The sequence below is a fragment of the Marmota marmota genome, unplaced genomic scaffold, assembly GCF_001458135.2.
Source record: "Marmota marmota marmota unplaced genomic scaffold, marMar, whole genome shotgun sequence".
In the NCBI taxonomy this organism is placed as follows: domain Eukaryota; kingdom Metazoa; phylum Chordata; class Mammalia; order Rodentia; family Sciuridae; genus Marmota; species Marmota marmota.
The window spans coordinates 53,874,441-53,901,822 of NW_025999900.1; the positions used below are offsets into that span (position 1 = coordinate 53,874,441).

The 27,382-nt window shown below is 42.0% G+C and overlaps 1 protein-coding gene across 1 annotated transcript in view; it reads right to left on the minus strand.

Annotated features, from left to right (window-relative positions):
- Window positions 1-27,382, minus strand: part of Kcnk10 (potassium two pore domain channel subfamily K member 10) — a 125,795-nt gene that overhangs the window by 44,018 nt on the left and 54,395 nt on the right. The window contains exons 3-4 of the mRNA XM_048799525.1: window positions 25,053-25,113; window positions 2,954-3,114 (exon numbers count right to left, since the gene is read on the minus strand). Coding sequence (XP_048655482.1) covers window positions 2,954-3,114; window positions 25,053-25,113 — 222 coding nt within the window. The remainder of the gene's footprint in view (window positions 1-2,953; window positions 3,115-25,052; window positions 25,114-27,382) is intronic.

Here is a 27,382-nt window from a genome sequence, read left to right on the forward strand (position 1 = left end):
CTCAAAGGGCCACATGACAATGGCTAAGAGGCCACTCTGAGAAGTTCAAAATGGCTCTTGGAGAAAGGGCCGCCTTGGCTCAGGGAGCCCTAAACATCTGAGAGGCAGAGAAGGCAAGTGTGGTGGTTTCCATGGTGACCAACGAGGAGCCCAGGTGCTTGTTCTAATGAGGTTGCTGGGCAGCCAGCACCCGGGCAGCAAAGACTGTGGGACATTCCAGAAAAACTCACATGCACAGAGCTAAGCAGATAAAACCTGAGCGAGTGGCTAGCCTGCCAACAAGCCCTTCTCTCAGAGCAAGCAGCGTGTCTGGCCCTGTGCCAAGCTCTTTCCCACATATTATTTCATTTAATCATCACCAAAACCTTCTAAAGCAGATTTGAATTCTGTTCCCTTTAGCCAGTGGGTAAACTGAGGCAACTTTCCTAGAATCATGGGGCTTATCAATGCAACCCCAGACCAGCTACAGTGCCTCAGTCAAAACACAACACGCTCTCAAACTGCTGGCCAGAAGCTTTCCTGCTTTCTGCTAAAGAAAAGTATAAATCATGATTTCAGAGACAGGCGTAAGGTCAAAACTTGAGAGTTCTTATCCTGTGGGGGTAAGGGGAGCACAGCTTTAGGGCTCACCATCTACTGTCTGCACCCATCATTGCCAGATTCTAAAATGGTCAACAAACATATGATAAAATGTTCGACATCTGTAGCAAGTAGAGAAATGCAAACTAAAACTACAATGAGATTCCATCTTACTCCAGTCAGAGTGGCAATTATCAAGAATACAAGTAACAATAAATGTTGGCAAGATGTGGGGGAAAGGTTGCTAGTGGGACTGCAAATTGGTAAATTGCTCTGGAAAGCAGTATGGAAATTCCTCAGAAAAATAGGAATGGAACCACTATTTGACCCAGTTATCCCACTCCTCAGTATATAGCCAAAGGACTTTAAATCAGCATACTACAGCAATGCAGCCACATCAATATTCATAGCAGCTCAATTCACAATAGCTAAGCTATGGAACCAACCTAGGTGCCCTTCAACAGATGAATGGATAAAGAAAATGTGGTATATATATATATACACAATGGAATATTACTCAGCCACTAAGAAGAATAACATTTGCCAATAAATGGATGGATCTGGAGACTATCCTGCTAAGTGAAGTAAGTCAGTCCCAAAAAACCAAAGTTTTCTCCAAAAGGTGGAAGCTAACTCACCATAAAGTCAGGGGCATTGAGGGGAAGAGTAGAAGTACAGTAGATTAGACAATGGGGAATGAAGGGAAGAAAGGAAGACAAGCAAAGGAAAGACAATGGAATGAATCTGATATAGTTTTCCATGTACATCCATAAGAATGGGACTCTAACTAGAATCAGATATATTCCATTCTTGTATAATTATATCAAAATGGATTCTGCTGTCATATATAACTAAACAGAATCAATTTAAAAATCAAAATAAAACCCCCAAAAAATGTTATTTTTAAAAAATTAAGTCATCTGCCAGTGGCTCACACCTTTAATCCCAGTGACTTGGGAGGCTGAGGCAGGAGGATCACAAGTTCAAGGTCAGCCTCAGCAATTTAGCAAGAACCCCATCTCAAATTTAAAATTTAAAAAAGCTGGGATGTAGCTCAGTAATACAGTGCCCCTGGGTTCAATGCACAGTACTGCCAATTAACAAATAATAATAATAATAAGTCATCATAAGAAAGAACTTCCTGATGAAGATCTAGAATATTTGAATTAGGCCAACACTGAATAAGATAGCAGAAATGACCTTAAGCCTATGTTAAACAAGAGTCTCAGGAAAGCATATGAACAGGTGACAACTAAAGGTGTTGGGAACCTCAGTCCAATAACAAGCACCCCACATGCCTGTCACTGGTGCTAGGCACATCACCTTTAGTAAACAAATTCCAGAGCTTGAGATTTCTGTCCGTCGTGTAAAGGTAAATATTTCCAAGAGGGGAAAAAAAAAACTCACTAAGGCAATAGCATCCTGTACCCCTTAGCATGAAGTAGGCTCTGTGTGTCATTACTGAGGGAACACTCAGCAGTGGTAGGCAGAACAGGGAGGAGCCCCGAGGAGAGAGGCACAGAAGGTTCAGAGAAGGCTGGTCTCAAAGAAACCAGGATCCGCCTAGAGACACTCTAGGAATACAAAGGAGTGGAGGAGCTCAAGTGGCAAAGTGGATGGATTTACAATTCTCTGCTTCATGGAAAAAAACACTAAGGAAACCATCTTCCATCTTTAAGGAGAGCTAAATGCTATGGTTTGAATGAGTCCCCTCCAAGATTCAGGTGTTGAAACTTAATGGTCCATATGCTAGTACTAAAAGGTGAGGCCTTTAAAAGGTGATTAGCTTCTGAGGGCTCCACCTCATGAATCAGAATAAGGCCCTTATACAAGAGGTCTCGTGCAGTGTTACATCCTTCTCACCTTCCATCCCCCCTGCTGTATGAGGACTCAACAATCTTCTCTTCCAGAGGATGCCACTAGAAGCCACCAGCTTGAAAGGTGAGAACAGGCCCCTCACCAGACAACCAATCCTGCCAGCACCTTGATCTCAGATTCCAAGCCTCCGAACTATGAGAAATAAATTTCCTTCTCTACAATCCACCCTGTCTCAGGAATTTTGTTATAGCAGCATAAACAGACTAAGACACTGAGTATGCCTCACCTCTTCACAAAAGCTGGGTTGGCAAATTCATACTTAACCCTCTTGTCTTTTCATCCCTGAAATACCTCTCTATTGTAGGAAGCTATTCAAACAACAGGGCATTTAGGCACAGTACCTATGATTGCCATTGGTTAAAATGGAAAACCCAATCTTAACGTTACACACTATTTCATTAAAAATGAATGGTGCCCCTGATAAGGCCTTCTGAATCCTACTGGAGTGAAGCCAACCAGATGGCAGACGTTAAAGTTAAATAGATGCAGTACTCACTCGAAAGACCTTCTCCACTCTTGCAATGCTTTTCCCAAAGATGGTTCCAAGTTGGTCTCCAATTCCAGCCAATAAGAAACCAAAGAGTGGAATCCCAAAGATGGCATATAAAATACAAAAGATTTTGCCTCCTTCAGTGCTTGGAGCAATATTCCCATACCCTGGTGAGAAATATCAGAAAGAGAGAGGAAGACAGGTGAAATGGAAGAGAAAGTAGACTATTGACCAAAGAATCCACAGACTTTTTTTTTAAAAGATTTGTTCATCTCCCCCACTTCATGAGTCTTAGGGAATAGAATTCCATTTTGAAGGCCATATACGAAACATTGTTCCAAGTTTAAATAGTTTTAAGTTTTCATAAATCTTAAGAAATTATTTGTGTCCACCCAGAATTGCATTTCTGATAGTGAATGTTGCTCTTCAGAAACACCAAACATCATGGACACAATTGGTTTGGGTAAACTGAACATCTGGAAAGGTTTCACCATTGCCTGTTTAGATTAGACAGGGCTTCTTCTGTACAGTACTATCTGGTGGGCATCCTCTTCACCTGGACGGACTGTGGCTGTCTTCAACATCTGCTTTTGTAGAGTAAGGGGTGCTGACCATTGGAGAGGAAATCTAGTCTATTTCAAACTCAGATAGGACCTATGATTTCTACAGTCCTACCCTGGGAAGCCGGGCAACAGTAAACAGAAACAAAGATTCTGTGCCTCTTTCCCCATTGACGGGGAAGTCTAGCAGTGCCTGGCTCTTTTTTTCTCTTTACTGGGAACTCCACACCATCTCTGAGTTCTGCCTCTCCACCCACCACTTCTTGCACCAAGGGCAAGCAGTACTTGATAAATGTTTGCTGGTGAAGTGGAGGTCTGAATACAAGCGAATCCTTCTATGAATGTGAATTTTTAAAAATGCTTTGAAAACTCCATTTCTGCATGCTTAAGAGTTTTGCATTTATATAAGTAGCTAAACTGTATACTGGGCCCATTCTATATGAATGGGGCTTTAAAAAAAAAGTATTACTGGGAGAAAAAGGCTTATAGGGTTAGCACAATTTACATAGGACAAGAGCCTCAATTATTTGTTGTTTATTTTCATGCCAGTTAGCATCACAATTTTTTTAAAAATATTTATTCTTAAGTTTTTAGGTGGATACAACATCTTTGCTTTACATTTATGTGGTGCTGAGGATCGAACCCAGTGCCTTGTGCATGCTAGGCAACGAGCACTCTACCAGGGAGCTACAACCCCAGGCCCCAGCATCACAATCTTATGCTGATGAGTCTGGTCCCTGCACCACTCTTCCAAATTTGGGTAGCTCCTGTGGGGCCTGTTTCTGAATCAAAGCCATGTGTCAGTTATTGGGTCCACAGTCATGAACACACTGGGAATGAAGCGAAGCATAGCACAGAATGATGCTAAGGACTGTCTATCAGTCATTCTCCTGCAGACCCAGAGGGCTTGCTGATGACTCTGCCCTTTGCAGATGAGTCACTCGGCTATTTTCCTTCTCAATTTTCTGTCCAGAATCACTCAAACCTCTTATCACAAATTATTTAAATTTCTATTTCTTAAATGAGTGTTCAAGCAAGACTTTCTAATCTTATATTTCTTTTTTTCACCACCGTTTTGATTTAAACAGGAAAAAAAAAAAAAGGTTTGGTAACTTTTCTCAAGTGTTTTCAGGAATTTAGGAAAAATAATTTTGCCAAGCATTCTCCTCTAGAATACTCTGAATTACATTAATCGAGCCCTGTTGGAAAGGAAAAAATATTGGGCTTCTACCATGTCACTTTGTACTGGGTTCATGGTGACCCTTGGAAACATTCTAGAAACTTGTGGAGATATTAAAGACTCTAGCTTGACCGTCTCACAATTGCCCAATCTTAGGGAAAATAGATTTCCTTTTAGTCTGAGTGTTACAGAAAGAAACATATTGCAGATGCAGGCCAATTGAAGCTTTGAACCTGCTGCAAATGCATTGGCATATGAGGCACAAGAACTATGTGCTTCCTCCAGCATTCAGAGATGACCCCTTATCTACCTCCTGGGTAAAGGACTGTGCTCAGGGCACATAAGTGTCACCCAAGGAGCCTCAGATAGAAGTGAGGAGATGGAGACTTATTTGACCATATGCTATCAGGTTGTCCTTAGACCCACTCAACCTCTCCTAGTGGTGGAGAGATTTTTTTTTTTTTTAAATGCAGGGAAAAGTCAGCAAACTGTAAAGTACTATGCCAATGCAAAAAATAGATATATATCATTATTATTATTACAATTGCTAGAGTTTTCAGGCTAAAACACTATAACAAAATTAAAGGAAATTCTTAGACACGTGCACTCGTAATTATAAGTCTTTAAATATATTTTACAGCCTCTTTCTTTAGAGACTTGCTCCAGAGGGCACAGAATGTGATCTCCATTCTTGAGCAGTGCTACATCTCAGGCACAGGCCTGTGTGTATCTGTGTTCCATGCCTCTGGTGATCTATATGGAGGGACTGTTCGACCCTCCACACTATCACTCTGGGAAAATTCTAGAATTTGCACTTTGGAGCTTTTCTCAGAGGCAATGACAAGTCCCCATTCCTGGATTTGGGGCTCTAGCTGTACCAGGCCTGCTGAGCTGCCCTGCCCATCCTTCCAGAATGCTTGGTGAAATTCCGAAGTAAGGTTTGAACATTACATTGTGGCTCTAGAACTAGAGATGGCGTGGGTTCCTGCTCTGACTTTTCCATTTACTGGCCCTAGATCGGGGCAAGTTATTCAATCTCCCTGCCTCACTGCCTTCCTCTGAAAGATGGAACTATTAAATCACCTACCTGTAAGCCTTTAAAGATTAAATGAGTTACATGTGAAGCATGAATTACACCTGAAGATTAAATACAAGCAAAGCATAGTAGAAAGCAAGCACTCAGTAAGGGTTCGCAGTTATCATCTGGCCCTGTGGTTTTATGTAGAAAGGGATCACTCCTAAGCAATACGACTACAGAAAAATTAAGCAGCCCCAGGGAAAAACAGATGGTTGGTTCCTATTTTCCTTCTGGCAACCCCGCTGTTCTCCCATAGCACCAGGACAAGGGACAAAATGTCTGTACCTTGAGCTGGGCTGACTCAATGATTCAGGTGGGCCCATGACTGGATCTGAGGTGTGGGTGTGTCTTGGACAACTAGAGGCAATCAAGGCTGAGAAATAAGTGGGGTGACAGCTGCTGGACATGCAATTGTTCGTAGAACAAGCCCAGAACACTAGAACTGGATTTAAGTAAAGCACAAGGTGTCCACGAAGTTCCTCCATCAAATGCCTTATGGTGATTTTCAGCAAAAGACACCATCCAGTAGGGACACACCCAAAGAAGCTGTTACCAATGAGCAGGACCAGGGGGGGCCTCAGCTCTGTCACCATGAACTAGAAGACAGTCCCAAGTCTTTTGTGAAGAGAGCTGGTGTTTGAAGAGGATTCATGACCAAGACACACAACACACATAGAAGCTTCCATTTGCTATTTACACACCAAAGTTAAATCTTTACCAAGCTATGAAGTGTTCAGCCCCCGCTGTTTGGTTAAGAGTGTGCAGGCAGTCTGCCTGATGGACGTGCAAACTGCAATCACACCAGGCCTCACTCTGAGAAGGTCTGCATGCTTGGTTTAATGCTCTCCTGTCGCCAGGAGATGTTCTTTTTAACAAGGGAATGTATTTTCATTCTGCACTGGGCCCCACAAATTAAGTAGTTGGTCCTGGTGAATGACCCTGGGTTCCATTGCTTACTAACTATGAGATAATGGGCAAGTTACTTAACATCTCTGGGACTTAGTCTTCCCAAAGATAAAAGTACATACAGAACCTACCTTGTGTTATTATTGCAGGATTAAATAAGATCATGTATGTGCAGCATAGAGCCCAATACCTGGTAAGCATTTAGTAAATATTAGGCTCAGTGACTGCTATTTCCATTGGCCCTGAGTTAAACAGCCAATCTAAATGCTGGATAAGTACAAGCAGCTGCCTCGATTTTTTTTTTTAAGGTATAATCTTTAACTGAGGCTGCAAGTGACACCATCACTGTCTATCTCCTGGGACCTGACCAAGGGCTCTCTTTGATGCAGGTAGAGCCAGCTGACCCAATCTGAAAGTGCCTCAAAGACTAAAATCTAATTGCATTTCATAGCTGTTGGTAAGAATGAAATAATTTGCTGCCCTTCTACAAATTATGGTTTATGGAAAAGCATCTTCACAAAGAATGAGCATCGTTGCTCAAGTTTAGAAAAGCTATTTGCTAGGAATCCAGTAGCAGAGTCAACAATCAAAGACAGATGGGACTTTCTTGTATCAGAATTAGTTATGGAGCAAAGAAAAAGAGTGCAGGGTACCCTCGGCAAAGACTGAGCAGAATCTGGTCTTCCTTCTGGTGTGGCTACTGGTTGCAGAAATGTGAAAATATATTCTCTCTGCTTTACAGTTGTCTCTCAATTTTCTTGGGGATTGAGTCCAGGACCCTCTGCAGATAGCAAAATCCACAGGTACGCAAGTCCTTTCTATAAAATGGCTTAGTATTTGCACATAAACCTACGTACATCCTTCCACATACTTTGTTTTTTAAAATTGCTTTAGTTGTAAATGGACATAATACCTTTGTTTTGTTTAATCATTTTTATGTGGTGCTGAGGATCAAATCCAGTGCCTTATACATGCTAGGCAAGTGCTCTGCCCCTGAGTTACAAGCACCCAGCCCCTTCTATGTAATTTAAATTACCTCTAAATTACTTGTAACACCTAATGCAATGCAAATACTATGCAAATAATTGTTATTCTATATTGTTTAGGAAAAACCTTCTGTACACATTCAATACAGATGCGAGGTTTTTTTTTTCTTTTGAATATATTTGTTCCACAGTTGGTTGAACCCATGGATATGGAGGGTCAACTATACAAGTATAAGTTTTTCCAATTATCTCAGCATGAGAAAATCTTTTTAAAAAAGAAGTATTTGATATCCTCAGATAAAAGAAACCTCTGAAATTGAGTAGTAGTACTGCTTTTCAGAAAAGACCTTATTATTCCTGAGATATCTCTCCTCTCTCTCTCTCTCTCTCTCTCTCTCTCTCTCTCTCTCTCCATTCTAAATAATGAGCATTTTTTCCTTGCATATGGAAAGTATCTAACCTCATGCTGCTCATGAGAGACTTTCTTGAAAGCAATTTGGTGAGGCCTTAAATGGTCCATGCCCTTTGACAGGACAATCCCATGGGAATCTTTCCAAGGAAGCAACCAGAGATGAAAACCATACTTCCTGCCCAAAGATTTTCATTGTGGTGTTAAGAGTATTACAAGAGTAGAAGAGCTTAGGCCTCCTACAAGAAGTCATTACAGTGGATAGTGGATCCAAAGGAAACTATCAAAGACACACTTTTCAAAGAACTCTAATGTTCCAACATCACTAATAGTATGAGGAAATACAGACATTATTATGTCACAAACTATATGAACTCAGGCAAGCAGGTTGATATTTGTGCATTTCACAATTAATGAGAATACAGCTCTTTACTCCAGCTGCTCCATTTTCCTAGCTCCCTAAGTAGTGGAAATTCCTTATGAAGAACTGGAAAAATTACTGGGCCCTGAGTTTTCTTATAACCCTTACTATCACATGCAATGAGTGAATTTACCACTCAGTAATTGGAAAAACAATTATTTCTGTACCTCATTATTCTTATTTATGTTGTACTAAGGTTCTCTTTGGAATTCTCTAACTATACGACTTTCTTAAGACCCTCTACTCTGGGAGTAAAACTAGCCAGTTAAGTGGTGTTCAATTTGTAATACTTTATTTTTTAAGATAAAGAGAGAGTAAGGAAAAAATAGGCTTTTTTTTCCTAATGAATAGAACAAAGACTCAATCTCCAGTGCTAACTCTGTACATGATGCTAAAGTATACTTGAGTAGGGTTTTATTTTTGTTAGCATGTTTGTTTTGTAATAGCTTCCTGTTTGTGTACAGAGCTCTCTGAATTTGGAAAAGATTCCCAACCTGCACATAATTTGTGTGACACAATGTCCTTCCTCCCACATAGTGGGAACAGCCTCCCAGGTAGCCAGGATATGGGTACATGAACCTAGAGGCTCACCAGCTAGGATGGCTTTGCCTAAGACTTTAAATCAAGAGCATATGACCCAAAGATGGTGGAAGAATGCCAGCTACAGTGGCCAGCAGAATCAGGCACTTGTCATGAGGTCAGAAGATACTTCCTGGGCCTCTAATGAGCTCTGATCCATAAGTGCGAATTAGTTAGGACATTTTGTCGGGTGGGGGCACAGGTAAGTGGAAAATCCAGTGAGAACTGTCTTCAGCAAAAAAAAATAAATAAGAGAAAAGAAGATGAAAGAAAAAAGGAAAAAGAAAAAAAGAAAACACATTGACCTTAGGAAGTAAGAGATTCAACATCTATTTATCAATATTTCATGAGCAACTCCATCCAGAACTCGAAGGGAGTGAGCAGGACCCCATTTACCACGGCCCTTTTATTACTATTTGTTTAGTATTAGAAAATTCCAGCAGAACGATCTATCAAGGTAAGAAAATGAATGGCAGTTACTTAGGCTTCTGTCTAAATTTACCTCCAATAAGAAAGAGAGGAAGTCAGCAAATATAGTTGGATAAACCAGGTTCCCAGTTCCTAACAAGTTGACCCAATAAATACCATGAATGAAGGTCATTTCATGTAGCTATAACGTTTTTCAATGCATCAAAGAGACCACTAATTTTGCCATGTCATAAAACAAGAAAATTAAGAGTTTTCTTCTTCTGTCTTCTTCAACATATACTATTGTCTCGTGGGTCCAATATCTGAGTACTGGATAACATTTTTCAAAATGTACCTCTAAAAATGGCCCAGACTTTCTCAATATTGATTATTTTACAACAAATCTTCCAAAATGCAAGACACATTTCCCCATCTTAATAACCAGACTGTCAAACACAACCCAACCTGACATTGGTCTTCTCCATCAACTACAGTGATGTCCTCAGGTGTTGCTGAGACCTATCACACTTTATGCCCATACATCGAGTGGTGTCAGGCCATGTAATTCCTTTCTTGGGTGCTGAGCAGTCATGTACTAACATGACCTAACTTGGACTGGGGCGTCAGAAAGTCCCACTAGTCCACACATCCATGGATGTAAAGAACACGGAGAACACTTGTAATTGTCGATGTTAATGTATTTGCAGATTTGCAAATGTAAATCTAGTATGCCATATATTTAGATCAAGAGACAGCGACAGCTAGTTTTAATTGTCAACTTGACTGGACTAAGGAACTGGTAAAGCACAATTTCTAGGTGTGTCTGTGAGGAGATTGGCATTGGTGGACTGAGTGGGAAGTTCTATCCACAAAGTGGGTAGGTAATATTCCATCAGCTGTGGGGGGGGGGGCATAAAACAGAAAAGACAGAGAAAAATGGATTTCCACTCTGTCTTCCAGAGCCGGACCACACCCTTCCTCTTCTGCCCTTGGACATCAGAACTATAGGTTCTCCAGCTTTTGGATTCCTGGATTTACACCAACAGCCCCCTCGTTTCTCAGGCCTTCAGCCTTGGAGCCTTGGACTGAGACTTACACCACTGGTTTCTCTGGTTCAATTAATGTGAGCCTATTTCCCTAGAAAATCCATAAATCCATACCTACATGTATATTATACACACACACACACACACACACACACACACACACCCTATTGCTTCTAACTCTCTGAAGAACCCTGACACAAAGACTTTCTAAGTAGGAATGGCAGTTGTCTTTCATCCGGAACGTTCTTACTGCACGTAACTTGCTCAATTTCACCAAGGTGGAAGCAGCTAGGTCCTAGAGGCCAGATTTAAAAACAAAGCCAAAAACTTGTGCACCAATGAGAAGTGGACACACAAAGCTGTGCATCAAAGGAAAGAACTTTCTGGAAGGCATAGCTGAGCTCCAGAAGAAACAGGATGGGAAGTTCCTCCCAGAAAGTATCACAGGTTTTAATAAAGGAGTCCTCCCACCTGGAGGACAGAGGGCTCCTGGAGGGCGGGCCATCACCGACAGGGACCAGTGGGAGCTGGGCCTCTCCCTGTCTTCTGAATGAGAGCTCCTTCACCGTGGTATGGGGCAGAAACGCCTCGAACTTGTTTTCTATAGAACTGCAAGAGGAATAGAATCCAGAGGTCACAGAACCACCCAAAGAAGCTGAGAATGGACGGAAGCCAAACGGGCAAAAAAAATAGAAGAAGCACAAAGATCCATGAAAGGGCCCATCCCAGGCAAACCTCAGAGAGTGCCAGCACATGCCCACGTACGAAGGTGAGGCTCACAACTTGAACTTTAAAAGAGATGTCGCTGGTTGCTCCAAGTGTGGAAGAAAGGGTGAAGAGGGAGAGCAGAAACCACCCTGAAACTGATCTGGTTCAGAAGACAGAAGCAGCGGGTCTCTACAGAGAAAAACATGGAGGGGCCACACTTGTGAGAGGCACTCTGTCTCAGAAATGAGCAGTGGAAAGGAAGAAAGCTTGGAAAGTGCTATCTGGAGGCCCCGCCTCACCCGACCTCCTCACCCAGCCTCCAAAACATGTGACAAATGGCTGGTCCAGGATTGACCGGTTTGGGGGAGTTACGTGTTTTAAGAAGAAGCTGGGCCAGCATAAATATAAAGGATTTATAAGGAAAAATGTGAAAAGAGTAACAAAACTCCCAAGGGATTAACGACACCAGAAAAATGTTGCCCAAACTAGACAAAAATGGTAGCCTTCACAGAGAAACTATGGAGCAGAGTGTAAGAAACCAGGGAGGGAGTGTGAGAGGACAAGTGAAGATTGAATTCAGGAACAAATTAGGAAGGGAAATATAACCCCTGATGCTCCCAGAGCATATGGCAGAGTAGGCATTATGAAAACACACACACACACACACACACACACAGAAAGGGTAGTAGTAAAAAAAACAAAACCACATCTTCAGAGTTACAAACAAAGTAGAAGAAAAATGATAGACACAGAAGTCAGACATGAAAGACATGTGGTTGGAGTCCCTGAAGAATAAAACCAAAAGCACACAGCAGAGAAATTGTTTAAAAGTGACCATCAGGAAGACTTTCTTGAAATAAAAGGGACAAAACCCAGTAGTGTTATATAAGGAAATAATCTTTTAAGAAGCTCAACTAAAATATCAAGATCAAAATAAAAGGGCAAGCTGGGCACGGTGGCACATGCCTGTAATCCCAGTGACTCGGGAGGCTGAGGCAGGAGGATCAAAAGCTCAAAGCCAGCCTCGCCGACTCAGCGAGAACCCATCTCAAAATTCAAAAGAAAAATAAGAAGATGAAAGGAGAAAAATAGGGCAGGCCAGCCTCAGGTTACTCCACGGCAACACTGACATCAAAAGACAGCACAGGGACACCCACAAGACCAGTGTAAATGAAAAGGTGAGTCAGCCAGTCGTCTCCCCCAAAGCTGTCTGTGAAGCCTGCCACCCTAAGCACTGCAAGATCCCAGGGAATACTGCATCCTGAGCCATTCATGAGGCAACTACTTAGAATGACTGCCAGCCAAGCAAGTGATGCTGAACAGAGCGAGGACCGCTGGGCTAGAGAGGAACACTGACATTGTTTAACAAGAAATCAGGGAAGGAGTGTGAGATGACAAGAGAAGATTGAATGTGACCTAAGAAACCCAGGAACAAATTAGGAAGGGAAATATAACCCCTGATGCTCCCAGAAAGAAAAATAAAATTAGTAGGTGCACATGGCAGAGTAGGCATTATAAACACACACGCACACACACACACACACACGCACACACACTTCATTCTTTTCTAAAATAAAGTCCAATGTTAGCTACTGGATTTGGAATTCCATGTCTTAAAAATGCCACTAAATTGGCCCTAATGATGGCCCATTCTCATCTCTCACCATATTAAGTCTCCACTCCAGTCAGGACACCTCATGACATGCTCCCTTGTTCCTCTGTTCCTTCACTTATGCAAACTCTGCCCATTTTTTCAGAGTCTAATGCAGGCCCCACTGCTGAGAGAGATTACAGGCTCACAACTGCCCCCTTCCCTGGGCTGACGTTTCTACACCAATGACATATACACCTAGAAGCCCTCCCCCAGATACGGCAGGAGCAGAACAAGATGAAAAACTCCAATCCAGCACTTCTCGAGCTGGCCCTGCCATGCCCCTTCAGGCCAGCAGGGAGGAAGGAAGTGCTGTCATTTGTAGTTCAAGTCCATGCTGTCTGCATGGGTTAGCTGTGTGAGAGGGTGGCAGGTAGAGAGGAGGTGGCAGACATATAAGCTACTTTCTAGAACAACAATAGAGACTCAGAGCCCAGGGCAAAGCTGGGATAACCCTACGCAGAGAGGGCAAGATACAAATATTGAAATGTGGTTATCAGCAATATCCACTAAGCTTTGTTTAAACAGGCACACGGTGGCTGTCACAAACCAGATTACAACTGAAAAATCCATATCATTACATTTCGCCTTCAATAATGATATTGAATGAGCCATTTCACACTCTCCAGACCAGGGAAAAGCAACCTTTTCTATAAAGGGCCAGAGGGCATATATTTTAGCTTTGGAAAGCTATATATAATCTCTGTCATGTATTTTTCTTTTTTCATCACCCTTTAAATATTCAAAAATCATTCTTTAACAAAGCAAGCTACAGGTACAAAAACAAGTGACAGGCTAGATTTGGCAATCAGTCAATCAACTGGATGATGGGTGGGGGGGGAAATCTCTTGTGTAAGCCTTTGGATTATTCTTTCTTGCCCCTAAGAACATGAAATATTATGAATAATGTAGCCACCACTGTTTCTAACACAAGCCCTGGCATCCCGGAATTTAAAATCCAAAAGAAGTATACAAACTGCCGATAGTTTAAATCAGCTTAATTGACAAGAATATCAATCAGGACCACTTACTCATTCAGACCTATATTCTACTCAACTTTTGAGGAGAAGCATATGGTGAGTCCTTTCCACTGGTAAGATATCCATTCTTCACTGTGCTGTGTGAGGGCCATCAGACCAAGCCACAAAGCCTCAGCCTGGTGTTTATCTCCTCATTATCCATACAGCTCCCAATGGGCCCACTTCAAAACAATACCTCAGGGACAGTTACAGGCCTCATCAGTCACTCTGGTTGTCTCAAATCACACATCGAAACCCAATATTTCCATCACCCATAAGGCTGTAAGTGTCACAGTGCTGAGAATCACACATCAACACCCAAAAGCAGACCCAGTCCAGCACATTAAAAATACAGACTTGCACAAAAGGCAAATGAGATGATTATTTTTCATCAAAAATCTAAAGATGTCTTTCCGAGTTTTGTTTTTCTTGAATTATGCAATTTATAAATATTTAATGTTTGCATAGGTAACCCTCAAGGAAAGTGTTTAAAAGGAAAAGGAAACTAACATTTTTAAGTGCCTGCATTTAGCCAGGTGCATTAGAGACATCATTCCATTTCATTCTTTTCCAAAACTTGAAAGACAGTAGTATAATTCTCACTTTAGAGAGAAGAAACAGGCACAGAAAAGTTAACTAATTTGTCCTAGGTCACACAGCCAGGAAGTAAAGCAGCCATGATTCAAATCCCATTAGCTCAAAGCAGGGAGTTTTGCCCTTTCTTCTACATATGGTACCCAGAACACACTCTACTTCTCCCACTTCCATCCTCACCTCCAACTGGAGAAGGAGGAGGAAGGTGGCCATTGTCTGAGAGTTTAGGTCAAAAGGATTTTCACAGCATCATTTCTGATCAGACTACCCTCTTGAAGCTGCAAGTGGAGATCCCAGACTTCACTGGGCTATTGGAACTGGGTGTTAGAACTTTAATGCTCTGCATTAAAAACAAGATTTTTTTAAAAAAATAAATACAGTAAAATGGGGAAAGGCTGATTTCATACTCTGAAAGAGAGGGGGCAAAGAAAATAGAAAGAAAAGCCTGAAAAAGGAGGAAGAAAAGAAATGGGTATCAATTGACAAGAGGGAGGTTCAAGTTCAGGAGCAGCAATTTGGAAAATTGGGAAGAACAGCTGTGTCTAGTAACCAATTTGAACTTGCTTCATATCTGCGATATAAATTCCTCTCTCCCCGCCCAAATCTTCAGTAAAGTGGGCAACACACCCAAATGTCTAGAGGAAGCAGCTTTTTGGAAGTATATATAAGGGTTGCTATGGGCACGGGGGAATCACTGAAGATCCGAAGTAATTCACTGGGAGAAAAATATCTAACTAGAAGCAAGGAAGACAAAAATAAGCTCTCCTAAAACTTCCCAAACTTGTAATAAGGCTTTGGATAAACCCCAACTCCAGAAGTCTAGTTCTATCTAAGATTAAAATGAATTGGTATAACTGGATATCATTTGAATTAGAAGCATTGTTTTTTTTAATTTTAACAAATATATAAAAGTTATGCATATTTATGTGAGGTACTATGTGAGATTTTGATAGATGTAATAAATTGTGCAATGTTCAAATTAGGGTAAACACTATCTCCTCAAACAATGATCATTTCTTTATAATAAAAACATTAAAAATTCTAGCATTTAAATATATATACCTGTATAGTAGGGGAATCATTTCTAACTTCATAAGTATAATTCTAAAAGAGTTCATAGTTCTAACTTCTATGAATTTTATAAAGTATTTTCCAATGATCTGAATATTTGAGCTCAACTAAAACATTTTAAAACTAAATGCATTTTGCTTTAATGCTTTAATCTCTGTTTGGGCTGCAAAGTGAAAATAAGCCAGCTCATTAGGAACATCTGAGCATCCGTATAATGAAATGACTCAACCGAGTTGTGTATGGTGAGCTCAAGGGAGGTTATAGGGTAGAGTTTCAACCAACATCAACATCAATTCAGATCACGATCTCAGGTCCAATGAGCATCAGCTGTTCACCAACAAGTTCAACCACTGTCAAGTTCAGAGAGGTCTCATGAGCACTAAGATAGATAGATGAATAATTGGATGGCTGGGTAGATAGCTGGTTATAGGGAAGAAAGCATTACTTTACATTTTAATGCTATTCCTTCTTGAATTTCTTTTCTAGTTGAAATTTCCAGCACCACCCAGTGGCCTAGCATTGAGGAGTGAATAGAATGTTTAAGGTAATAACAAATGAATGAACAAATTAAAGTAATAAATATAAGTAAATATCTTCCCAGGGGTGTGAGAAGTAAACTTTGTACCTTTCAGTAAATATCAGACAAATGCAAAAGTAACCCCCCAAATGTGTGTGTGTGACTTTTTTTTTTTAACTGACTTGGAGAAGGGCAAGATCGGAAAGAATCTGTATCTCTCTCCTCTCTGCTTCCTCCCTCCTCCCCAATACCCTGCATTAAGACCACCTTGAAAGTATGAAGGAGATATTGCAGCCTCTCACAGAGTCAGCCAGGTCTGAGGCTGATGGGAAGGGAGAGAGGAGGGGGAAGTGACTCTCCTCCTCGCCGGACCCCTCCCAGGTTCCTCCCACAAGGCAATGCTGGCTGCATAAATCACTGCTCTAGACAGCACAAGACACCATCATGAGTGTTCACACTGCCCTGGGATAAACGATGGCCCACATGGGACCACTAACTGTCTGGGGCTTTTCTCCTATGATCTGTGTACTCAGTGAGATCATCCATTTCTCGGTGTCCTTATGGGGCACCAGAAAGAAAGACAAACAAAAGTGAAGCGACAATCACTCAGTTTTTCTCAGATTAGCTGAGGAATACAAGGGACCCCCGTGCCACATGCATGGGCATCCAGGGCCAGGGGAACCGCTGGATTTGCTGTCCAAACCAGGTCACTTGCAAACTGAAAGGTAGGTCACTATCACATCTCAAGTGTAACCCAGGATGCATTTTGCTAATAACTTACACCACCGGCACAAAAAGAAAGGACCTCGTCTGACATACAGGGGTGGCTCTGTATTCCCAGCATTCTTCACCCCTGCAGGGCCTGGTCAGCAAAGGGGTTTATGAATGACATATTGAGTCAGGACTGAGGTGGGGCAAGGGTGTGAGTGTGGAAAGTGGCTCTATAAGTGTATTTAAAGAAGCACATTTTCAGCTCTTAAGGCACAGAAAGAAAGCCACGGATTCTTTGATAAAGGCATGGTGGACCGCATACACTATAACTCAAAAATACCCTTAATGATTCAGAACCCCAACAACAGGTGGCAACCTCTCTCCATTCCTCTCTCATCTGTGGCAGAAAAGCCTCAGGAGAAAGTGGAGGCACAATATTAATTTGTTTGCCATGATTGCTTTTTCCTTCTGCTGCTTCCCAAATACTTCACATAAAAAGATTTCACTGACACAGAAGTGACTCTGCGGGAGCTGGGGGAGGGGGAGCCTTGCATCCTAGTGAGGAGCTGCATGGGAATATTTCCAACATCAGTGGGAGAGAGAGGAAGTCGGGAACCACCACAGTCAGCGCTTCTGTGTGCTGTACAAAGACGTCTTGGCTCCAGTTCAGAGGGACAGAGAGCATAATGCCTCAGGTATTACTCTTGCAACAGAGAAAGTTCTTGGATAAAGTGACAAATGTTCAGCCTGTGGAAGTTACACAGTTTCTCTGAGCCTCAGTTTCCTCATCTATAAAATGAGGAACTAAAACCTTCCTCATGAGGTTGTCGTCAGAATATTTTTAAATTTCAAGTAAGACCTTGGGCATGGTGACTTGCCATTCTTAGATGGTAATAATAATGATAGGAATTTTTTGAGGGCACCTACTAGTGCACAGGTGAACTCATACCTCATGGTGAACATGTTGGTGGGTATTGTTACTGTACTCATGGGACACGTGAGACTTAGAATAGTACCTGGTCCATAGCACACACCTGGTCCTGGCAGAGCTAGCAAGCAGTGCTATTAGAACGGTCAGCTGGAAGATCACCATGCTCAACTCTGGAAAGGCAGCTCCTCTCAACCCTGAGTTCTTCTCTTTCCCCATTTCAGACACTCTTGACCCAGCTCTCCACTCCTGCGTATACTCAATGGTGTGTGAGAGGACAAGGGGAGGCCACACTTCCTGACTCTCCACCAAAGTAAAATGAATAATAGGGCAGACAGGTCCGTGCTGACCTAAGTGGACCTGCCATAGTCAAGTCACCATCCTAACCCCACCTCAGAGTCTTCAACAAAGAGATGCTCACATAAAGGCAAGGAGAGAGAAAACATTAATGCCATGATGAATATTAGAATGGTGTTTATTTCCCTGCTGCCCTGAGTATTCAGTTATATGCAAATATTAGCCTTTCCTCAGGTCCCCCAAGGGAGCCAGGTAGGAGGCTTTCATCAGAACTTTACAATCTAGTTATAAAGCTAAAGTGAAGGCCACCTGCAGAAGGGACAGATGAGCAGACAATCTGGAGAATAAACGGAACCCAAGAGGAGCTAGCCTGCACATCTGAAGCATATGGTCTTAGGCTGGCTGGCTTTCCTTGAGACCCCAAACTCATCCGTTGGGTAGGGGGTGTTCTACCTTGAATGTATATTAATGACTAATCTATCTAAACCCTGTCATGGGGATCAAGCCACATTTAGGGGAGCTTCCAAACTGTGCCTTATCATGTAGAATTAATTATTTCTCTTTGACCATATGGAAGGATAAAATAAACAACAAGGAAAGCATCAAGTCCACTAAGAAAGCAAGAGTGTATGCATCTGCTCTGATACGATCAATAATGATCAGACTAACTAACCACCGCCCTTTCATCTCAACCTCTACAGACTGAATAACAAATTTCCCAAGTGATGCTGAAAAATCACCCTGGTCCTGAAAAGAGTGTTTGATGTCTATGTGCTGCTATCTCTGCATTTGAAATTATTCCTATTGCACATGAATCTATCCAATTTCTGTTAATAATAATAAAAAAATAATTTAATAGACTCCAAAAGCAGGTATAGGAATGTTGATTCATTGCAATGTGAACTAAATGAAAGATTATTATTCCTTCTACTGCTGCTGCTTTGGAGAGGGCCTAAAAGTTTTCAGATTACTAGTAATGTCATAAAAAAGAGATACTCCTTCTATCTTGGTTTTCTTGTAGCTGTTTACTTAAGATTCCTTATAATTCTCAAGTGCTCAATATTAATCTCAGATTAATATTTCAGGGCTGGGGATATAGCTCAGTTGTAGAGTGCTTGCCACACATGCACAAGACCCTGGGTTCAATGCCCAGCCCCACAATAATAATAATAATAATAATATTTCATGTCCTGTGTCTCTCCCCCTTAGAAAATGAGTCAGCACCCACTACCAGCCTATCTCTGAAAGCACAGTTTGATAAGGGGACGGACAAGGAAGTGGAGACAATTCCAGAGACTTTGAAAAAAATATTGTAAAATACCCATAAAAATAACCATAGCAGCCTGCACCTACAATGTGCTAGAATCTTCTTATCTTACTCATTCCTCATAAAAAAGGCTGGAATAGGGGCTGGGGTTGTGGTTCAGTGATAGAGCACTCACCAGCATGTGCGAGACCCTGGGTTCAATCCTCAGTACCACATAAAAATAAATAAACAAAATAATGGTATTGTGTCCAACTACAACTAAAAATAAATTTTTAAAAAGGGCTGGAATAATAGATCTCATTACTATTTTATTTTATAAATGAGACAACAGAAAACAGAAGAAATGTACCCATGGGTCTAGTAGTTAGTGACAGAGCTGAACTTGGTTAGTGTCCTCTGTTTTAATCCCAGTCTTCTCCTGTCTCTCACAAATAGCCTTCTGTCCAGCTCTTAAACATTTCTCTAAAGTTCATTGATTATGTCACCTTCTAGGACAATATAGAAAAAATCAGAATTTTGTTCCCACTTAAAAACAAAAAGTAAAATCCTCACTCATTAAGTCAGTTAACCTGCACAAACAAGCTTTTCATCTCTCCCCATTTCCATCAAGAAGGAAGGAAAAATAAATGTTCTCCATATAGACTGATAAGCTACCCTTAATTGCAGACTGAAAGATAACTCATGTACTTTGGTTTTAAATAGAATATATTGACTCAGCCTCCACACCTTATGGAAAGACACAAAGGCACGTCCCTCCAGGGGACAGCCGGTAAGCAATCCAGAAAGCAAGCCTCACTGTCTATACTCTCCTCACAGGTGGACTGCATGCAAGCCAAGTCAGTCTTCCCAACCAAGGAGTGGAGCATCATGGGCAAAAAGCACAGACACAGAGCCAGACTGCCTTGTCCAGGTCTCAGTTCTACCTCTCACTTAAGCTTGGGCAAGTTATTCACCTGTTTCAAAGGAACTTGTTGTAATGACTGAATGAGCGACTGTATATAAAGCACACATAGCAGTAAACATTGCAAAGTCAGTGACACAGTCAATGCTCTACTGCAAGCTCCTGAAGGACAGGGTGATGACATCTCCCATGTTTTGCTATTTTTTGTCATCACTAGAGCCTGATATGGCACCTGCTTCATGACAGGTATTCAGTAAATATTAGTTATCTCAATGAATACATTTGATCATAATAAGAATAGTTGTACAAGTCACCCACTCTCAAAAGCTTGTTATTTCATTGCATTTGTATAGAAATGTGGACACAGTATCATTCATTTCTGAGGTTTGGTTTTATGTTTTGTGGGAGTTTTGTTGGGTTTTGCTGTTTGGAACAGTGAGTTCTCATTTGAAAATTCATTTTCCAGTGGCATGCCAATTTCCATTAGCTCTTTAATCTCTGGCTTAAAAGCTTTAAATCTTCTTCACTAAAGAGTGATAGAGTCAACAACCCTGGGGATAAAAACAATAATAATAATGAAGTGGAGGCCTGTAGGGGCAGGCCAAGGGCTGCAGGCCCGATCCTGCAAACACTGAACAATCTTCCGCATGATCAATTCCCTGACAGACAGACAGAGCCTCTAACTTCAAGGCAACAGCCAGGAGGAGTCGCTTCAGCCCCTCAGAGCTGTGTCCTTGGGCACTAAGAACCCAGACCTGCACTCACCAGAGGTCACCTGCTGCCTGGGATCTTGCCTAAACTTCCTGTACAAAAAGCTGCTTGGAAAGAGGCCTCCTGGGACAGGAAATGGGCACTGTGGAGTCACAGCCAGGATTCCCTTGGCCCGATGCATGACCATCTCAGTGCCACGCCTCCTGACAGACTGCTTTCCTTAGAATCCCACATTCCTAAATATGTAAAGTTTGGGAGTTATAAATACCTCCAAAGAGAATCTGCTTATGCATAAAGAAGACAGAAACTTCTGAGGGAAGTACTGTTAACAACCAGACCAAAAAGTAAGGGCATTTCTGTTCCATAGAAACAAAAGAATTTTCAGCTTTGCTCCTGTGTAAGTTCTCAATGAGGGGCTCTTGGTCTCCAAAACAGATATAAAAAGCACCATTTCTTCATTCCTCAAAACTTAAGCCTCTTCCATTGACTCGCCACTGGGCCAGGCATGTGGATGCATCAATAAGACACAGAGAGCTCACAGTCATGGGAGAAGGAAGATGAGAAAAGTGAAGATCACCCAATAGAGTCTTAATAAATGTAGTGGCAAATAGTAATGTCTAATCTGTGGGGCCAAGCAGGAAAGGCATCACCCAACATGGAGGACCCATGAAGGGTATTCCCAGGAGTTGAGTTTCAGCTCCACTGAGGATAAATCAGTTCAGAAATCCGGAGCAAAACACTCATCAGAGTGCCAACTATACATCCAATAAATGTTTGGTTGTTAAACAAATGAATGACACAAATGACTTAAAACCAGCTTGTATCCACCACTGCTACGCCTTGGGTTTATATATATGGGGATCAAAATGGTAATGTACTCATTGACAAGATCATTTCACCCTAAGGCTTGAAACGACTGTAGCTTCTTAGGATAAAATCCAAAATCAGTCCCTACATGGTCTGCCCCCTGTCTGTTGACATTCAGATCCCCCTGCCTGGAATTCCTGACCTACTGAGTCAGTTGTTCTGCTCAGGTGTCCCATGACTTTAGCCACCACCCTTTTGCAGCTTTCATCCTGGTTTTATTCACACATTTATATGATTATATGCACAAGGTTTGCTTCTTCCATTAGCCTACAAACAGTAGACAATAAATTCATAGAATGAAGCAATTAATGATGAGTGAGATAGTGATGTGGGTCTTGGCAGAAGAGGATGGTAAATGCTATTTTTGAAACCAGGATGATTTTTAAAGATAATGAGGTATTATTAACAATTGCTCCAGAACCACAAAAACTGGATGTTCAGTCATCCTAGTTATAAAACTCCAAAAGGGCAAGGAACACATCTAACTTTTATTCACATTACACCCCAGAACCTGTGTCTAGAAAACAGTAGACAATAAATTCATAGAATGAATCAATTAATGAATGAATGAGATAGTGATGTGGGTCTTGGCAGAAGAGGATGGCAAATGCTACAGCCTTGGGAAATGTTCAAGGATCGTGCAAATTTTCCAACATCTGCTTCTAGAAACAAAGGTTTTCGCAGTTCACAATCTCTAGCCCTCCCTCTATCCACAGAATAGCGGCTTTGGTCACTATGTCCTCAAAGGTCCACCTCCAGGACCTCAGCATGGAACCCAACCAGTCTTCTCAAGCAACTGCCCATCTCTTAAATCAAATTTAAGTTCAAGTTCTAATTTGACACTAGCAAGGCACGAGAACTTTACACTCTGTAAAATGGGGCAGTAACTGTGGCCACCTCTTGCAGCAATGGGGAGAGTCACATGAGACTCAGTAATATTATACAAACTACCTACCACTCAGCCTACACACTGGGTGCTTAATTAACGATGCCAAATGGTATTCATTAAACAAGATGATAAGAGACATCTCCCCCAAAGGCCCATACTCCAGGGAAGTCCAGACCAAAAACATCTGAGAATGCACATTCTGAAAAATGACTGCTACAAATCAACACCATGAAGGCTGCAGCATCCCTCTTTTCCCATCACCAGCAAAGACTCTTTATGATTTTATTCTTTGAGGATTACAGAAGATGATGAGTGCTTCATGACTCTCTCCAAGGCTAGTAGCACCAAGCTTCTCAGATGACTGTACTGGGAACAGGAAGGTAGGAATTGTGATGCTTGAGAGCATGGAGATAAAGAAGTTGTCAGGACACAGTGACTATCAAATCAAATTCATGGAAACTGTAACTTCAAAAACACATTTAATATACTGTATTCACCACCAAATGAATGCAAGTTCTCCAGGGAGGCTTACCTTTGTCTATTCAATTGTATTCCCTGAAATTCACTCTGAGAAGATGGGGGAAGAAAAGAATATTCCAGGACATTCAAGGCACTCTGCTGGGCACTTTGTCACCAGCAATCCCAGTGAGAAGGGCTCTCCAGTCTCTTAACTATTAGGGGAACCTCAGGTTCAGTGGGCTGAGGCACTGTGGATCTGACTCTAAGGCTCATGTTCCTTTCCCTCTTTGAAAGAGCAATAGTCCACACTTGCAGAGCTAGAGCCCCAAGTCAGACAGCCCAGGTTTCCCAGATCACTTCTCCTTCTCCCTCCAGTCTTTTTCTTTGGAGTAAAACCTTTCAAAAGAAGCATAGGGAACACTCTCCATTGCTGCAAATAAGCAATGGTTAGGTGGGTGGGCTCTGGAGCCTGACTTCCCAAGACTCAAATCCCAGTCCAGCCGCTTACTAGCTGTGTGGCCTTGGACAAGTTACTGAACTTCTTAGAATTTATTTATGCTTTGCTAAAATGGAATGATGATGAAGATAGTGACTATCTGAAGCCTAAATGTGCTAAAGGACAGGGGCCCTGAGGACAGTGCCCAGAGGAAAGCAGGTCACTAAGTGATAGACATTCCTTATGATTCCAGCAATTCCCTGGGAAGTTTCCCTTGTAAGATGCCACTAATGGATGGATCTTCTATGGGTGTGCTGAACACTGAGCCCCGACTCAAGTGGATCCCTAGGACACCAAACACAACCTAGCAGAAGTGGATTAGTGTCTCCTTTTTCCAGAAGGGTTCATGTGAAAGGGGCCTGACCCTACATAGAAGATCCTCAGGCCTCTCTTATAGTTAAATAGCTATCAGGCTCAAGTCCCAGAGACAGAGTAACTTGGTATATGCAGTCAGGCCAGCTCTGGGGGCAACTTCTGTGAAGAGAAATTTGTACTTCAATAAGACAAGCAAAATCTGTCCATTAAAAAACTTAGGATTTAAAGTCCCAAAGGGCATTTCAGGAGTCTTCTTTTCTTCCCCTTGGGAGAACTCCAGAATGCACATAATTTAGATTTCTGGCTTCTTTGTTCCCTAACAAGTATAGCTGAAGGTTACTGAACTTGTTTATTTCCATCCTCACCTCCGCACCTTAGACCACTCTCACAGGATGGTCCACTATCACAATCTCCATTTTACATTAAAAAGGGGGTACCAAGGTCAGGAGTGACACTTACCCAAGTAACACAGCCATAAGTGGAAAGAATTTAACATGAAAAGGTCAGCCCCAGGATCCGGTGTTTTGGGCAGGCTATGCATGGCCTACTTGGCCTCTGCCTGAACAGTCAGGGGTATGGAGCACAGAGCAGCACTCGAGAAGTCTTTGCTGAATGCAGAATGAGTCACGCTCAAGTGTTCTTTCTCGACTCTCTCAGGCAGCCCTTTCTCTGTCTTTTAGCCTCTCCCACCTATGAGGTTGCAATATTCCTCTAAGTGGTCTTCTTGCAATAGCTCCATCCTCCAACCTAAAAGGTTTTTTTTGTTTGTTTGTTTGTTTGTTTTTTCCCAGTAGGAATTTCCCATCCTGTCTCCACCTTGCTTAGATGCTTCCATGATTTTCCACTTTCCCAACTCCACAGTAGGCCTCTCAAGGCACCTTCCAAATCCGACCCCACCCCTTCCCAGACTCACTTCCTCCCCCTCTTCCCATCTCTCTCAGCTCAGGCCACATTGGCCGCTGCAGCTCCCTCAAGGGGCCTCATGAAAACCCCCGGGATGCCCTGCAGCCATGGCCTACCCAACAAGCCCCCTTCCATATCTCACGTTTCTCTTCAAGCATGCGGTAGTTCAGACCTGGGCTGTAGGGTCAGATCATCTGGCAGTGAATTCTGGATCCTTCACTTACTAACCTTGAGCATTCCTCATCTCTAAATGGGCACCAAAGACCCTCTTCATGGGCAGATGTCGGGACTAGAGGAGATAAACAGCCACACAAATATCCCGTGGCCTCTGATTGCCTGGCTGGGGCTCCTCTTCTTTCACATATTTCCAATAACTATTCCAGTGAATTGTAACTACTAACTGACATGCCTCTTCCTCCAGGGCTTCTCCACCTATTAACATGCTGGAGCCAATTATAGTTTGGGGGGCAGGGAGCATGCTATGCATTATAGGAGATTTGGCAGCATCTCTGGCCTCTCTCCTCTTGAGGCCTGTGATCACCACTCAATGTGACAACCAACAAAAGTCCCAGAGACTGTCAGATGCCTCCTGCAGGCAACCCTCAGCCCATCGACCCAACCCTGTAAGGAACGGCTGCTTGAAACTTGGAGTTCCTCGAACAGTAGAACAAGAGAGGTGGCCACCGCAGTGACAGTTACCCATTTTGAGTGCTCACTGTGTGCCAACGCAGTTCAAAGTCCTTCTCGTGAATGATGGATGTACCCCTCCAACACCCAAAGGGGAGGGGTTTTCACATTTTATCAATGATAAAACTGGAGCACAGATAGGTTAGTACCTAGCTAACTCAAGGTGCGTCTGCCTCTCATCTTGTCTATCCCCTGCATCATGGGAATGAGCACATGGGTGGATAAATGAATGCTGCTGTCTCCTCCATAACAGTCATCTATCTTTTCTCACCTCTCGGGAACAGTGAGCCATCAGTCTCCTCTGGAGTCCCACGGTACCCCATAAAGTGGTTTAATTTGTCAGAAAATCACTCACCACCTATGGCTCTTCTAAGCTATCTATGCATTTTGTGGGGGTCATGCTGTTCTGGTTACTCTGTTTTTGTTATTAATAATAGGAAGCACACTATCCAGCTTACCTCTATGGTGGTTTCACTCAGTGCAGACAAGAGATATGACCAAATAAATATCATCTATCTCATTTTCTACCCAACAGTCACTCCTTTCAGACCCTGCTAAGATATAGTGATACTATTTTTGCAGCTTAGACCATAGTACCCTTAAATCCTTCCAAATGTGTAGACAAACTATTTTTAAATACCATTTCCCAGGTCGCTACACACAGTGCTGCTCAGTCATAAAGAGTGAGAATGTTCATAAGTGTGAATGCAAGAGCAAACACTAACAATTTGGTTCTTTATGGTCACAGATGCAGCAAATAAACCTGTTTAACCTACTTTGTGATAAAGAAAATAAGGTAAACTGTTAAATCATAATAGTGGAGATCCGAAAGTGTCCTAGGTCCAGAACGAACATTCAGTGGGTAAAGGGAAATCAAGAAATGCTTCCTGTTAGGGGAAAGGGACACCAATGATTTTTTGATCAGTAAAATTTTGGAAAGTACTAAATATAAAACAAAAGCTTAAGAGAGGTTGAGCATTTTAGAAAGCATCCTACATAAAGGGCTCACATGGGCTGAATGGACGAGGCAGTTTAGTGTCAGACCCTGCTTCCAATCCCAGCTCTGCCACTCTGGAGGTTAAAAAGTTATTCAACCTCTTGTACTATTGGTTTCCTTACCTCTAAAGTGGGGATAATAATACCAACTTAAAGCATCATGGAAAGATTAAATGAGATAGTGGGTGTAAGGTGCCCCACTCACTCACCGCAGGTACCTAATGAAGTTGCTTTCTTGGATTGTTATAAAATTATCTTAAGTGCACACACATGTACAAAGGTACACACTCATCATTTCAGAGCAATCTTTGAGGTCAAAACAGGAGACAAAAATTCAATGCAGTCCTTATCAAAACACCAATGATGTTTTTCACAAAACCTGAAAAAACAATACTACAAATCATATATATACATATTTTTAAAAGATCCTGAATAACCAAAGCAATACTAAGCAAAAAGAACAATGCCTGATTTTAAGACATAGTTCAAGCCAGACACAGTGGTGCAAACCTGAAATCCCAGTGGCTTGGGAGGCTAAGGCAGGAGGATCACAAGTTCAAAGCCAGTCTCAGCAACTTAGCAATGCCCTGAACAACTCAGCGAGATCCTGTCTCAAATAAAAAATGGGCTGGAAATGTGGCTCAGTGGTTGAGTGACCCTGGGTTTAATCCCTGGTACAAAAAAAAAAAAAAAAGACATACTTCAGAATAATATCAAAACAACAACATGGTACGGGCATAAAAACAGACTGGTAGACCAATGGGAGAGAGTAGAGATCCCAGAAATAAACCCACACATCTACAGCTGATTCTCGAAAAAACATACATTGGGAAAAGGACAGCCATTTCAATAAATGGTGCTGGGAAAACTGGATA